The sequence below is a fragment of the Haliotis rufescens genome, unplaced genomic scaffold (genome assembly GCF_023055435.1).
Source record: "Haliotis rufescens isolate VD_foot unplaced genomic scaffold, xgHalRufe1.0.p SCAF_31, whole genome shotgun sequence".
NCBI lineage: Eukaryota > Metazoa > Mollusca > Gastropoda > Lepetellida > Haliotidae > Haliotis > Haliotis rufescens.
This window is the reverse complement of record NW_025964013.1, coordinates 4,208,625-4,226,429: the sequence shown is the minus strand read 5'-3', so window position 1 is coordinate 4,226,429 and position 17,805 is coordinate 4,208,625. Positions and strand designations below refer to the sequence as shown.

Below are 17,805 nucleotides of genomic sequence, written 5' to 3'. Positions count from 1 at the left end.
GGCTACCCGACCGCCCGCAATGAAAGTAAATACATTTGATAATGTTAGTAAATCTTCATGTGGTTACATTTAATGACAATGTAAGAACAGTTCATATAATTTATACATAAAATGATATAATAGCAGCTTATGTGACAACGTTTAAATGATAATATCGGTTCGTTTGATTACCAGTAGATGAGAGCCGCTGCTTGCCACCATTCCGTAACTTCCGGTGTCGTCCCATTAATGACCTGGTCGCTTCTGATCTCCTTCAGCAGGCTGCGACATAAACCTGCAACAGAGGACCGGAGAATATATATTCTCTATATATACTGGTGGTGGGCGCGGTGGAGTTGACTGTCGGCTGCAACGACCTCGGGACGGAGATGTGTATAGGTGAGTGAGTGTGTGTGTGTGTGTTGGGAGGGAGAAGAGGGGTGTAGGGACATTGAGTTTATAGGGTAATAAAAGCTATAAAACCTAACCATAATCGTTAGACATCTCCCACTGTACGATTCCGACTAAGCATGTGTTTGTCAATGACCATCAAATAGTGATGACACCAGGTGTTCGCGAAGAGGTGAGCGTATCCTGGCAAGACACGTCATTTGTTCACCTTAAAACAATAGAACAAGTCAAAATAGGGAATTGCTTCGCACATCAAAGGCTAGACTTGCTGGTACATCGCTCGACATAAAGGGTAATTTGGCTTTTGGAAAGTTGAAATCAAAGTCACCACTCTTGTCACACAAGGTCTAAATATGAAACAGATGAAGTGGTTTCACAAGTCTCTTACTTTCTAAAGAAACATGCCAATGTGGTATGAGTTGCTATGTTTATCGACTGACGTTATGATAACTAGCGTTCGGATGGATGATAACATATATATTAATAATGTTGCTGTTCAGACCAGATACTAGAGCATGTATCCGTATGTTTCGTAACGGTTCGACTATTGAATCGTTGCAATGTTCTCAGTTAATTAATCTTGATGTCTCAAGACAACTGTATCTTTCTACAATACGCAACTTCTACTATGCCAATCAAAGAATACAGTGTCATAATTATTTGATATAAAGGACATGAGTCTTGAAATTCTGTATCATATAATTCTTTTAATTTATTATGCGAACAAAGAACTTCAAATTTGAAATTAAACCCAAAGTTCATCCTTTCATCGGATCAATTTGTCTCCACAGTTTACAACTGGGATTTCAGTGAGTGTCAAAGTTAGTGGTCGTGTCCCTGTCTCGCGGATACTGAGGACGTTATCCCTGTCATTGCGCTAACCAACACAATTCGCTAACCAACATAATACGCTGACTATCACAATACGCTTACCATCACAATACTCTTACCGACACAATACGCTGATCATCACAATACGCTAACAATCACAATACTCTGACCATCACAATACGCTAACCAACACAATATGCTGACCAATACAATTCGCTAACCATTACAATACGCTAATCCCAATACGCTAACCAACACAATACGCTCACCATCACAAAACGATCACCATCACAATACACCAACCAACACAATACGCTAACCAACACAATACGCTAATCACAATACGCTAAGCAACACAATACGTTAACCATCACAATAGGCTAACCATCACAATGCTCTAACCATAACAAGACGCTAACCATCACAATACACTAAACATAGCAATAAGCTAATCCCAATACGCTAATCAACACAATACGCAAACCATCACAAAACGCTATCCCAGACAATACGCCACAGATCCGCTGACGCCGTTGATAACTAAACCTGGCTCAACAGGGAGGCTTGTATCAGTGCCTAAACACAGCTGCTTGGAAAATTAGTGAAACAAAACACAGCGTTCATAAATGTTTACGTGAAGTACGGGAAGGGAGAGATATGAAAACGCGGTTAGAGTGCCCCAGACTATACACAGACCCAATACGAGGGCCCCAGACTATACACAGACCCAATATGAGGGTTCCCGCTGTATCAGCCAATGACAAGCCTGGGTGTTTAGATACGTACGTCTGACCCTTCCACGCTCGTTTGTATATACGTACATGTGACCCTCCCACACCGGTATCCTTGTACACGTGCGTGTATTAACGCAATCATGCACCCTTCAAAACCGGACTTATTTATACCTTCATGTACGAGGCGACTAACGGGATCGGGTGGTCAGGCTCGCTGACTTGGTTGAAGCATGTCCTCGATACCAATTGCATGGATCGATGCTCATGATATCAATCACTTGATTGTCTGGTCCAGTATTTACAGACCGCTGTCATATAGCTGGAATATTGCTTAGTGTAGCGTTAAACAACAAAAGAACAAACCTACATGTGATCCTTCCACAGTGGTATCCTTCTACACGTGCGTGTATTTACGCAATCATGCACCCTTCAAACCCGGACTTATTTATACCTACGTGTGACCCGTCAACACTGGACTACACGTGCACCTTTCTACATTAGTGTGTAAATGTATGAGTGCATGTATAATAATGACGAATTTGTTGATAACATTTGCAACAGGAAGAAAAATGTCCTTGTTGTGCGGAAATGCACGTGACTAGTGCGATAAACAGTCTGACAGGAAAGATATTAGAATTGCGATTGCACATTTTGACAAAACCGATCTGGGTCAGGAGCTGAACGTCTTCTTGAAACAGGGCAGTTGACTGACGTAATTATCAGACATCACCATTGACATGACGTTTTTATAAAATACTCTAAGGCCAGTAGCAGTTAGAGATAAATTCGCAACAACTAAACGACTATCGCCCTGTCTCCCGGTGAAGTCGTGAGAAGACCGAGTGTTCTGCTTTGTGTTAAGTCCAGCTGTACAGAAGTTCTTGTTGAAATTGCAAAGTAGTTGGCACATGGACAGGCCATTAAAAATTACAGACAACTATTGCCACGCATGTCCAAGTGTTTTGACATAAATACAAACATCTTTATTCGTGGTATAGAACAGGCCACTTTTCACAAGGAAAGCATGTGTTTCAAAGGCGTTTTTGACACAGCTTCACCGAACATATATCGCTCTTGCCATGACAGTGTTTTGCCTTGTGTGCAGGGGAGTATAGTCTTACAGACCCTGATACAAATATATATCAAATACAGCCCATGCAAGTCTATAATGTTTGGCAAGTCTAGATCACTGCAGTATCTGAAAATGAAGAGAGTCACTGGGCTCCTTTTTATTATATTTTTATTAAGATAACTAAACAACTGTTTTTTTATGTACGACATGTTCATTTCAGAGACTAGATTTTAGTCTAAGGGGAGTATAGTGGTACGTATATTTTTGTTGCAAGGCTCTACATCTTTGGCAGTGTTACCAAATTAAGGGGAAACGAAACTATACCTCTAAGCTGATTTTATATGTTTGATTTTCAGTTATCGATATTATGTATAAACAATGCTTAGTCAGTACTCAAAGTATACTTCTAAATAATTTACTTTTCAAAACACCTTTAAAAATTTGAAAAGAAATCGCATAGTGCGCAGCTGCTGATAGGTTAATTAGACATCTTAACTTTGAAAAATCAATAAATTTGCTTTTTTCGGCACAAATGTACAACATTTCAAATATGCTGGAGGTCATATGGTTGGTTGCAAATACATTTCTTATCCCAGTCTTCAATCAACCAATATATTTTTAAGCATAATCGCCCAGCCACAGAATAATTTTTACAAACTGTTGCAGGCATGAGTGGTGGTTAAATAGACATGATCAAATAACAGTTCTTTCAATTTTTCAGTCATCTGTTGACTGTTATGTCACATGAACAAAACACTTTACAGGTACTGTTAGGCAATTAAGTGCTACAAGTAGAGCAGGACATCCTTTCAGTATAATTAATTGAGCCCGTTTGCTTTACATGTAATGCATTACATAACTTCCTTCTCAAACAGACCTCAACCCAATCTCGTAAACGGAAATAAGGTTTCCTTTGAAATGAAAACAGGGAAGTCAAAAGGGACATGGCATGAAGTAAATATTAAAACAGCGCAATATACGATTCGCACATGCCACTCCCAGTTTCTGTTCCCGATAGCTGGAATGTCAATATGATTATCCCATTGTATATAAAGGGGGATGTTGGTGATCCCAAAGATTACCGTGGTATTTCTTGAAATGGGAAAAATATTCACATCTATCCTTGAATCTAGAATAAAGATTTGGCTACATGAAGTAGGCTTCAGACATGACTATGCTATAATTGATAATGTCTTTGTCCTTCAATCTTTATGTCAAATGTATTTGAGTAAACCAAAACACAGATTCTATGCATTTGACTTTGTTGACAGAAATAAACTGGTGTATGTATTTCTTATGAAATGTGTACATGGGAATTCTTTTAGAATTCTGAAAGATATGTATGGTGTCAGCTTGTGGTAGGATCGGAAGTTCGAAAACTGAAATATTCACATCATATGGATAACACCAAGGATGTATGTTGAGTTCTGTTTATTTGCATTAAATATCTTTATGAGTTTGTAGATGACATGACGAAATGTGGACTAAGAGGTGCATTTGTCAGATATGGACTGAACGATTACATTGCGTTTCACATTCTTACCTTATTAAAGGATTATCCAAATATTTCTCTAAAGGTAGCGTCCACAATATTTGACAGTAAAATAGAAACCTATGATTGTGGGTTCGAATCCCGGTTCGCCCCGATTATATTTCTAGTTTTATCAGCACCATACCCGTGCTCGTGGGTTTCGCCGAAGTGGTAAACGTCGGAGACCTGCATCACTTCGGGCTTTCCTCCCACATTAAGCTGACACGCCGCGATATAACTGGAATACTGTTAAAAGCGGCGTTAAACCCAACTCACTCACTATAAATAGGATTCAGTCTATCTATTCCCAGTCACAGTTTTATTCAAGTGTGAGTGGTGGGTGCTACCGGCACGTGTCATCACGGATTTCCGAGGATCTATTCATATAAGTTTCACAGTCATTTTGCATTTCTTGCCAAATGGAATCTGTTTCGGAGGATAATCAAGGCTGGTTATTCTCTGGTGCTGACGTTTCATGTCTATGTAATTTGCACTGATCTACATGAGTCAACACAGCTTAGTAGTGACACCTGACGAAAACAATATAGACAATGTAATGACGTGGTACCTTGTACCTTAAGCGTCATGCAGCAGACATCTTCTTCCCCAAACAGACCTCCCGATCCCGTAAGCTGCCGCCGCATATGCAATGTTTGTGTACCTACTTCTCATACACGTCATTAGACTATCATTTAGCCTACGAAATCTTATATTACACAATACCCTTCTCAACTCTAAAATCAAACAAATAACATCCCCCCGATGCTGATAATTCAGTCTGTGAAATCTTATATTACACAATACCCTTCTCGACTCTAAAATCAAACAAATAACTTCCCCCCGATGCTGATAATTCAGTCTGTGAAATCTTATATTACACAATACCCTTCTCGACTCTAAAATCAAACAAATAACTTCCCCCCGATGCTAATAATTCAGTCTGTGAAATCTTATATTACACAATACCCTTCTCGACTCTAAAATCAAACAAATAACTTCCCCCCGATGCTGATAATTTAGTCTGTGAAATCTTATATTACACAATACCCTTCTCGACTCTAAAATCAAACAAATAACTTCCCCCCGATGCTGATAATTCAGTCTGTGAAATCTTATATTACACAATACCCTTCTCGACTCTAAAATCAAACAAATAACTTCCCCCCGATGCTGATAATTCAGTCTGTGAAATCTTATATTACACAATACCCTTCTCGACTAAAATCAAACAAAAAACTTCCCCCGATGCTGATAATTTAGTCTGTGAAATTTTATATTACACAATACCCTTCTCGACTCTAAAATTAAACAAATATTTTTCCCCGATTCTGATAATTTAGTCTGTGAAATTTTATATTACACAATACCCTTCTCGACTCTAAAATCAAACAAATAACTTCCCCCCGATGCTGATAATTCAGTCTGTGAAATCTAATATTACACAATACCCTTCTCGACTCTAAAATCAAACAAATATTCCCCCCCCCCCCCCCCCCCCCGATGCTGATATTTCAGTCTGTGAAATCTTATATTACACAATACCCTTCTCGACTCTAAAATTAAAGAAATATTTTTCCCCGATTCTGATAATTTAGTCTGTGAAATTTTATATTACACAATACCCTTCTCGACTCTAAAATCAAACAAATAACTTCCCCCCGATGCTGATAATTTAGTCTGTGAAATCTTATATTACACAATACCCTTCTCGACTCTAAAATCAAACATATATTTTTCCCCGATGCTGATAATTTAGTCTGTGAAATCTTATATGACACAATACCCTTCTCGACTCTAAAATCAAACAAATAACTTCCCCCGATGCTGATAATTCAGTCTGTGAAATTTTATATTACACAATACCCTTCTCGACTCTAAAATTAAACAAATATTTTTCCCCGATGTTGATTATTTAGTCTGTGAAATCTTATATGACACAATATCCTTCTCTACTCTAAAATTAAACAAATAACTTCCCCCTGATGCTGAATTTTTGTGGAATAGAGCTGGCTAGAGCTATTGTATACATATCTAGATTTGTTTTTTCATAAAATAAATATATTCCACAGTCATGGTGCAAGACGTCACATGCATGCCACTTAGATGTCTCTTTACAAACCTCGTGGACGCCTTGTTACCATAGTTACCATAGATGAGGGACTAAAAGGTCAGGATATTACGAGTGACATGTTTTTCCAGATGACGACAAGCTTCATACATGAGAGACACTGTTGCAGTAAGGCTGACGCAATTCCCCACCAGGTATTGATAAGGACGTCCGATTCACAATGAGATATTTACACGTACAAGGCATGCCCCATGTCAAACGAAGAACAAGTCCGTTGCACATAGTTCATACATAATTACTTGACAGTAACATGATAACCACGAAACTTCCACACCGTTACACATACATGCAGATTGAAATAAATAGGACACAGGCAGTATGATAAAACATAACATTTTCAGTCCCACGGGTTTCAATCCGTCCTCATTAAACTGACGTTCAGAGGGAGTGAACATTGCCCCATGGAATGGAATGTAGAGTATGTGTAATACCCTAATGTGCCCTCTCTGGCTACGTGTTTACATGACGAACGTTTGTTTGAGGTTGAACACATTAACACCCATTGATTATAAATATATGCGTAGCCGTAGATTCTGAGGAAGAATAGAAAATAGTTGATTTTGCCCATTAGTCTATTGCCCTGAATAACACTCATGATTAAAAAAACTCAGCGGATAAAGTGTTGCTCAAGTAATCCGATACAAGGAAAAACCTGACACTGTTCCTGGACAAGGGGGACCAGCCCGACAGAGGAAATCACAGACACCGTTTCTATGATAAAGGGAACCACACTGACACAAGGCATCCCAGACACTGTTTCTAGATAAAGGGAACCACACTGACACAAGGCATCCCAGACACCGTTTCTAGATAAAGGGAACCACACTGACACAAGGCATCCCAGACACTGTTTCTAGATAAAGGGAACCACACTGACACAAGGCATCCCAGACACTGTTTCTAGATAAAGGGAACCACACTGACACAAGGCATCCCAGACACTGTTTCTAGATAAAGGGAACCACACTGACACAAGGCATCTCATACACTGTTTCTAGATAAAGGGAACCACACTGACACAAGGCATCTCAGACATTGTTTCTAGATAAAGGGAACCACACTGACACAAGGCATCCCAGACATTGTTTCTCGATAAAGGGAACCACACTGACACAAGGCATCCCAGGCACTGTTTCTAGATAAAGGGAACCACACTGACACGAGGCATCTCAGACACTGTTTCTAGATAAAGGGAACCACACTGACACAAGGCATCTCAGACATTGTTTCTCGATAAAGGGAACCACACTGACACAAGGCATCCCAGACACTGTTTCTAGATAAAGGGAACCACACTGACACGAGGCATCCCAGACACTGTTTCTAGAAAAAGGGAACCACACTGACACAAGGCATCTCAGACATTGTTTCTAGATAAAGGGAACCACACTGACACAAGGCATCTCAGACATTGTTTCTAGATAAAGGGAGCCACACTGACACAAGGCATCCCAGACACTGTTTCTAGATAAAGGGAACCACACTGACACAAGGCATCTCAGACATTGTTTCTAGATAAAGGGAACCACACTGACACAAGGCATCTCAGACACTGTTTCTAGATAAAGGGAACCACACTGACACAAGGCATCCCAGACATTGTTTCTAGATAAAGGGAACCACACTGACACAAGGCATCTCAGACACTGTTTCTAGATAAAGGGAACCACACTGACACAAGGCATCCCAGACACTGTTTCTAGATAAAGGGAACCACACTGACACAAGGCATCCCAGACACTGTTTCTAGATAAAGGGATCCACACTGACACAAGGCATCCCAGACACCGTTTCTATGATAAAGGGAACCACACTCACACAAGGCATCTCAGACACCGTTTCTATGATAAAGGGATCCACACTGACACAAGGCATCCCAGACACCGTTTCTATGATAAAGGGAACCACACTGACACAAGGCATCCCAGACACTGTTTCTAGATAAAGGGAACCACACTGACACAAGGCATCCAAGACACTGTTTCTAGATAAAGGGAACCACACTGACACAAGGCATCTCAGACACCGTTTCTATGATAAAGGGAGCCACACTAACACAAGGCATCCCAGACACTGTTTCTAGATAAAGGGAGCCACACTAACACAAGGCATCTCAGACATTGTTTCTAGATAAAGGGAGCCACACTGACACAAGGCATCCCAGACACTGTTTCTAGATAAAGGGAGCCACACTGACACAAGGCATCCCAGACACTGTTTCTAGATAAAGGGAACCACACTGACACTAGGCATCCCGGACACTGTTTCTAGATAAAGGGAACCACACTGACACAAGGCATCCCAGACATTGTTTCTAGATAAAGGGAGCCACACTGACACAAGGCATCCCAGACATTGTTTCTAGATAAAGGGAACCACACTGACACAAGGCATCTCAGACATTGTTTCTAGATAAAGGGAACCACACTGACACAAGGCATCTCAGACATTGTTTCTAGATAAAGGGAACCACACTGACACAAGGCATCTCAGACATTGTTTCTAGATAAAGGGAGCCACACTGACACAAGGCATCCCAGACATTGTTTCTAGATAAAGGGAACCACACTAACACAAGGCATCTCAGACATTGTTTCTAGATAAAGGGAACCACACTGACACAAGGCATCTCAGACATTGTTTCTAGATAAAGGGAACCACACTAACACAAGGCATCTCAGACATTGTTTCTAGATAAAGGGAGCCACACTGACACAAGGCATCCCAGACATTGTTTCTAGATAAAGGGAACCACACTGACACAAGGCATCCCAGACACTGTTTCTAGATAAAGGGAACCACACTGACACAAGGCATCCCAGACACCGTTTCTATGATAAAGGGAACCACACTGACACAAGGCATCCAAGACACCGTTTCTAGATAAAGGGAGCCACACTGACACAAGGCATCCCAGACACTGTTTCTAGATAAAGGGAACCACACTGACACAAGGCATCCCAGACACTGTTTCTAGATAAAGGGAACCACACTGACACAAGGCATCCAAGACACTGTTTCTAGATAAAGGGAACCACACTGACACAAGGCATCCCAGACACTGTTTCTAGATAAAGGGAGCCACACTAACACAAGGCATCTCAGACATCGTTTCTATGATAAAGGGAGCCACACTAACACAAGGCATCTCAGACACTGTTTCTAGATAAAGGGAACCACACTGACACAAGGCATCTCAGACATCGTTTCTATGATAAAGGGAGCCACACTAACACAAGGCAACTCAGACACTGTTTCTAGATAAAGGGAGCCACACTGACACAAGGCATCCCAGACACCGTTTCTAGATAAAGGGAACCACACTGACACAAGGCATCCCAGACACCGTTTCTAGATAAAGGGAGTACATGGACACAAGGCATCTCAGACATTGTTTCTAGATAAAGGGAGCCACACTGTCACAAGGCATCTCAGACATTGTTTCTAGATAAAGGGAGCCACACTGACACAAGGCATCTCAGACACTGTTTCTAGATAAAGGGAGCCGCACTAACACAAGGCATCCCAGACACTGTTTCTAGATAAAGGGAACCACACTAACACAAGGCATCTCAAACACTGTTTCTAGATAAAGGGAGCCACACTGACACAAGGCATCTCATACACTGTTTCTAGATAAAGGGAGCCACACTGACACAAGGCATCCCAGACATTGTTTCTAGATAAAGGGAACCACACTAACACAAGGCATCTCAAACACTGTTTCTAGATAAAGGGAGCCACACTGACACAAGGCATCTCAGACACTGTTTCTAGATAAAGGGAAGCACACTGACACAAGGCATCTCAGACATTGTTTCTAGATAAAGGGAGCCACACTAACACAAGGCATCTCAGACACTGTTTCTAGATAAAGGGAGCCACACTGACACAAGGCATCTCAGACACTGTTTCTATGATAAAGGGAGCCACACTGACACAAGGCATCTCAGACACTGTTTCTATGATAAAGGGAGCCACACTGACACAAGGCATCTCAGACATTGTTTCTATGATAAAGGGATCCACACTGACACAAGGCATCCCAGACACCGTTTCTATGATAAAGGGAACCACACTGACACAAGGCATCTCAGACACTGTTTCTAGATAAAGGGAGCCACACTGACACAAGGCATCTCAGACATTGTTTCCAGATAAAGGGATCCACACTGACACAAGGCATCCAAGACACTGTTTCTATGATAAAGGGAACCACACTGACACAAGACATCCCAGACACTGTTTCTATGATAAAGGGAACCACACTGACACAAGGCATCTCAAACATTGTTTCTAGATAAAGGGAGCCACACTGACACAAGGCATCCCAGACACCGTTTCTATGATAAAGGGAACCACACTGACACAAGGCATCCCAGACATTGTTTCTAAATAAAGGGAGCCACACTGACACAAGGCATCTCAGACACTGTTTCTAGATAAAGGGAGCCACACTGACACAAGGCATCCCAGACACCGTTTCTATGATAAAGGGAACCACACTGACACAAGGGATCCCAGACATTGTTTCTAAATAAAGGGAGCCACACTAACACAAGGCATCCAAGACACTGTTTCTAGATAAAGGTAACCACACTGACACAAGGCATCCCAGACACTGTTTCTAGATAAAGGGAGCCACACTGACACAAGGCATCCCAGACACTGTTTCTAGATAAAGGGAACCACACTGACACTAGGCATCCCGGACACTGTTTCTAGATAAAGGGAACCACACTGACACAAGGCATCCCAGACATTGTTTCTCGATAAAGGGAACCACACTGACACAAGGCATCCCAGACATTGTTTCTAGATAAAGGGAGCCACACTGACACAAGGCATCTCAGACATTGTTTCTATGATAAAGGGAACCACACTGACACAAGGCATCTCAGACATTGTTTCTAGATAAAGGGAGCCACACTAACACAAGGCATCCAAGACACTGTTTCTAGATAAAGGGAACCACACTGACACAAGGCATCCCAGACACTGTTTCTAGATAAAGGGAACCACACTGACACAAGGCATCCCAGACATTGTTTCTAAATAAAGGGAGCCACACTGACACAAGGCATCTCAGACACTGTTTCTAGATAAAGGGAGCCACACTGACACAAGGCATCCCAGACACCGTTTCTATGATAAAGGGAACCACACTGACACAAGGGATCCCAGACATTGTTTCTAAATAAAGGGAGCCACACTAACACAAGGCATCCAAGACACTGTTTCTAGATAAAGGTAACCACACTGACACAAGGCATCCCAGACACTGTTTCTAGATAAAGGGAGCCACACTGACACAAGGCATCCCAGACACTGTTTCTAGATAAAGGGAACCACACTGACACTAGGCATCCCGGACACTGTTTCTAGATAAAGGGAACCACACTGACACAAGGCATCCCAGACATTGTTTCTCGATAAAGGGAACCACACTGACACAAGGTATCCCAGACATTGTTTCTAGATAAAGGGAGCCACACTGACACAAGGCATCTCAGACATTGTTTCTATGATAAAGGGAACCACACTGACACAAGGCATCTCAGACATTGTTTCTAGATAAAGGGAGCCACACTAACACAAGGCATCCAAGACACTGTTTCTAGATAAAGGGAACCACACTGACACAAGGCATCCCAGACACTGTTTCTAGATAAAGGGAGCCATACTGACACAAGGCATCCCAGACACTGTTTCTAGATAAAGGGAACCACACTGACACTAGGCATCCCGGACACTGTTTCTAGATAAAGGGAACCACACTGACACAAGGCATCCCAGACATTGTTTCTCGATAAAGGGAACCACACTGACACAAGGCATCCCAGACATTGTTTCTAGATAAAGGGAACCACACTGACACAAGGCATCTCAGACACTGTTTCTAGATAAAGGGAGCCACACTGACACAAGGCATCTCAGACACTGTTTCTAGATAAAGGGAACCACACTGACACAAGGCATCCCAAACACTGTTTCTAGATAAAGGGAACCACACTGACACAAGGCATCCCAGACACTGTTTCTAGATAAAGGGAACCACACTGACATAAGGCATCCCAGACACTGTTTCTAGATAAAGGGAACCACACTGACACAAGGCATCCCAGACACTGTTTCTTGATAAAGGGAGCCACACTGACACAAGGCATCTCAGACATTGTTTCCAGACAAAGGGAGTACATGGACACAATTAAGGCATCTCAGACACTGTGTCTAGATAAAGGAGCCACACTGACACAAGGCATCCCAGACATTGTTTCTAGATAAAGGAAGTAAATGGACACAATTAAGGCATCTCAGACACTGTGTTTAGATAAAGGAGCCACACTGCTACAAGGCATCCCAGACATTGTTTCTAGATAAAGGAAGTAAATGGACACAATTAAGGCATCTCAGACACTGTTTCTTGATAAAGGGGGAGATGGACACAATTAAGGCATCTGAGACACTGTTTCTAGATAAAGGGAGCCACACTGACACAAGGCATCCCAGACATTGTTTCCAGATGAAGGGAGCCACACTGACACAAGGCATCATAGACATTGTTTCTAGATAAAGGGAGTACATGGACACAATTAAGGCATCTCAGACACTGTTTCTTGATAAAGACAACCCCGTTCAAAATGACATTCCATGTGGCAAAACATTACTGCAGTGGAAGCACAATTCCGTGTCCCGATCATATAAGATATATATAGAATACTGAACGAGCTCCCGTGTAATACCAATTTTATGAAACTCTTGAATAGTTGTGGTATCTGACTCGTTTTCGCTCGTCAGATACCACAACTATTCACGAGTTTCATAAAATTGGTTTTACACGGGAGCTCGTTTAGTATTTTATTTATTACTTGCCATTTATAACGTTTTTAGAATTATACTGTTGAGTATGAATAGGCTGACACCTACACGATCTACGGCATAGTCCAACTGAGTTAACAGAATGATACTTCAAACACGTCAAAAGTTGAAACGTATGAATTTAAAACCATACAACGGTCCACCTTTAGAATTCACAAAATTATCGTAGGGCTAAGACTATCGCAACTCACATACTGTAACTTAGACTAACGACTGTCGTTGCGCTACAATACGATCGCCTTGTGGAACGGGCCTTGCACCTCAAAGTTTACAATAGCGTCACAATAGCGTCACAATACCCGATGACGTAATTTGTGGAATAGTGTTGCAAGATCCATCGACGAAACAATGCCATGTGACGTCGGCCTAGCAACAAGGTTGCTGGGGTCATTGAGTGTGCAAAAGTTCCTCTCCGTGATCTGTCAACTCCACACGCAATATCGTTGAATAAGCCAAGGGATGTTGAGAGCTTTCAATATTTGTTTGTGAAACGTGTTCCGAGAGTACATAAGCACGTTTTGGTATTACACAATGTGTAATACAGCTGTATGTTTATTAAAAGGGTGATCTCTTCACGGGCAAGTAATAAAGTCAGTTACATTCCAGGAATAAAGGATAACAAAAAACATACTTTGTAATTAAATTGTAAAATGCAATGTGACGCAGATTTATGACGCTCATAAATAAAAACCAAGGATCATAGTCAGAACGAATCACGATCACCAGATCCTGTTGCCATCCTTCGAGGAACAACTAGCATTCGCAAACAGGATCTGCATGAGCAAGGCCCACCTCCTACCTTCACATCCACTGGCCACACCCTCCTCCTACCTTCACATCCACTGGCCACACCCTCCTCCTACCTTCACATCCACTGGCCACACCCTCCTCCTACCTTCACATCCACTGGCCACACCCTCCTCCTACCTTCACATCCACTGGCCACACCCTCCTCCTACCTTCACATCCACTGGCCACACCCTCCTCCTACCTTCACATCCACTGGCCACACCCTCCTCCTACCTTCACATCCACTGGCCACACCCTCCTCCTACCTTCACATCCACTGGCCACACCCTCCTCCTACCTTCACATCCACAGGCCACACCCTCCTCCTACCTTCACATCCACTGGCCACACCCTCCTCCTACCTTCACATCCACTGGCCACACCCTCCTCCTACCTTCACATCCACTGGCCACACCCTCCTCCTACCTTCACATCCACTGGCCACACCCTCCTCCTACCTTTACATCCACTGGCCACACCCTCCTCCTACCTTTACATCCACTGGCCACACCCTCCTCCTACCTTCACATCCACTGGCCACACCCTCCTCCTACCTTCACATCCACTGGCCACACCCTCCTCCTACCTTCACATCCACTGGCCACACCCTCCTCCTACCTTCACATCCACTGGCCACACCCTCCTCCTACCTTCACATCCACTGGCCACACCCTCCTCCTACCTTTACATCCACTGGCCACACCCTCCTCCTACCTTCACATCCACTGGCCACACCCTCCTCCTACCTTCACATCCACTGGCCACACCCTCCTCCTACCTTCACATCCACTGGCCACACCCTCCTCCTACCTTTACATCCACTGGCCACACCCTCCTCCTACCTTCACATCCACTGGCCACACCCTCCTCCTACCTTCACATCCACTGGCCCTATATCCGTGAATTAGCATTCCGCCAACATACGGACATAAATTGTTGTGGGTGTGTCAGCAAAATGCTGCAGTGTATCTAGCCACAACAGTAGAGTGTTTTCCCAGGGCGTCTTCCGCAAAGGTCAAATGGTTACCACGTGGCGTCCCTATCACCAGAACCACATTATTCCGCTTCATCAAAGGTCGGTGCCAAGTAGCATCGTGTAAATTACAAAGGCTGAATACCCATCAACGATATGATGGGCACATCCTTAAGAAAGTTGTGACTCTGACTAATTTACACAAATAAATACAGAGTGGATCGGGATCGACTCGTCGTATAAGTCGATTTGGTAAGGACCAAAGTATTGTCGAAAGTGAAAGTCAAGAGAACTCGTTTACCTGGCGTTTAATTCTACGTGAACATATTTTTTTATACGTAGCGCACAGAGCACTTATGCACAGTGAATGCTGCGCTATACAAATGCATAAATTATTATTGAATAATTATTATTATTACTTCAGCGCCGTGCCCTGGCTATGAGTGAGTCCACAGGTGTCACTCTTTCCATCAACGTTGTGGTGGCTCACATTAAACACCCATCACGTGTTTCGTCAACCCTGTAAAAACACCTGCAGAGTGCACCCGCCACATCTTCCTGCAATCCTATTTCAGCCGACGATTCACACCTGCCACACCCTCCTGCAAACCTATTTCAGCCGACGATTCACACCTGCCACACCTCCCTTCAATCCTATTTCAGCCGACGATTCACACCTGCCACACCTTCCTGAAATCTTGTGTGAACCTGCTGTATTTATCATAAAACTTTACCCTTTGTCTTAATCAACTCGATTGATGATAACGTTATATCCTCACCGTGAATTGCTTACATCGTACAAAAGAAGAATTTTACATAATATCCAATTTGAATTTTGATAGCTGGAATATTGCTGAGTGCGGCGTTAAAAAACAAACCAAACCAAACCAAACCAAACCATGGGGAGGCCAAACTGTGTGAAAAACATTACAAGCCTTTGGCCAGTCTTAAACAGGCCGGATACTGTTTCGCCACCTCACGACCCTCCATCGCGTATCAGCGCGAACATATGAGGTTCATATATACATTGTATTTGGTATCTGGTCACATCAGGGTTCCCCTCGAAAAGGGCATGCTATTACGTAAACTAAACACCCAATTTGATAATGTCTACACAATGCGTCCATTCGATGATTGATGCATCGACCTATGAATATATCAGCATAATTTTGATTATTTATTGTGCTGCAGCATATTGCATGTCAGACAGCTTGCTGTTGAAGTCCACTTATACACACATAGGTACATTCTCGGTGGAACCTGAATACTCTATAGTCAGGATATTTGTAGCAATCAAATTTAAGATTTAAAGTTTGGTTGCAGTGTTTAAGATATATATATATAAGCTATATATGTAATTTATATATATATATAAATGTAAGATATGTATTATATGTAAGATATATATTATATGTAAGATATATATTATATGTAAGATATATATTTGTATGTAAGATATCTCTTATATGTAATATATATATATATATATATATATATATATATATATATATATATATATATATATATATATATTTATATATATATATATATATATATATATATATAGAGAGAGAGAGAGAGAGAGAGAGAGAGAGAGAGAGAGAGAGAGAGAGAGCAGACTCAGAGTTACACACACACACTTTTACTTATTTGGGCGTAACAATTAATCATCCAATATCGTATTTATGCATAACCAACAGATATACATGCTAATGTTGTTGCTTTAATAAATTCTGAGCAAACTTTCTTACAAACTGGCATCAAAACTTAAGATCTTCAATTTGGTGGTCCCGAATGTTATGATCTGTGAGCTGGTCCCCCCAACTACCTCTTCGACACGCTGCTGTCGATCATATAATCAGGTAGGTAGAATGTTGATAACATGTCACGCATGTTCCAGCCTTAGGCCGAGTCAACGCACCATGGGGAGGTTTTATTTTACAGGATATATTATGTACATCCACGCATGTGTGGGCATAAATTGAATTTGTCTATTTATCGATGTTAAATGAAAGGGAAATGTGGTATCTTACACCGATTAGCTGACTACAATACCGAACAAAAAAGTATACACTTGAAAACTGGATTTGACCAGATAATTGCAAAGTTATCAAAACGTTACTCGGCCGACAGCAGTCACCGAAACATGGTAAACATAAGGTCAAAGACACAGCTATGATACCCGTACCACACACATCGCCATCTCAGGCCCATTTCTCGTTTGTTTTGTTTTTAGCTATTATCTGGTCCTGCGCTACGACTGTGGAATTAATATATATATATATATATATATATATATATATATATATATATATATATATATATAGGTCCTTTCGAACAAATATATATTTATTTTAAAGAAATGTTTTCATTGACCAAGTGTTAGTCTAGTTATTAAGCATTGGTGTATAATTTCTTTTCCCCGTCTGTTTACTTCCTTATCATAATATCTGATCTCTTTATAATAGTATATAATGT

At 41.7% G+C, this 17,805-nt stretch overlaps 1 protein-coding gene across 1 annotated transcript in view; it reads right to left on the bottom strand.

The window, feature by feature from the left end:
• The window catches only part of LOC124123721 (probable methyltransferase-like protein 24), a 45,638-nt gene that overhangs the window by 16,644 nt on the left and 11,189 nt on the right, over positions 1-17,805 (bottom strand). Inside the window, exon 2 of the mRNA XM_046486905.2 lies at positions 172-274. Within this exon, the coding sequence (XP_046342861.1) occupies positions 172-274 (103 nt within the window). The remainder of the gene's footprint in view (positions 1-171; positions 275-17,805) is intronic.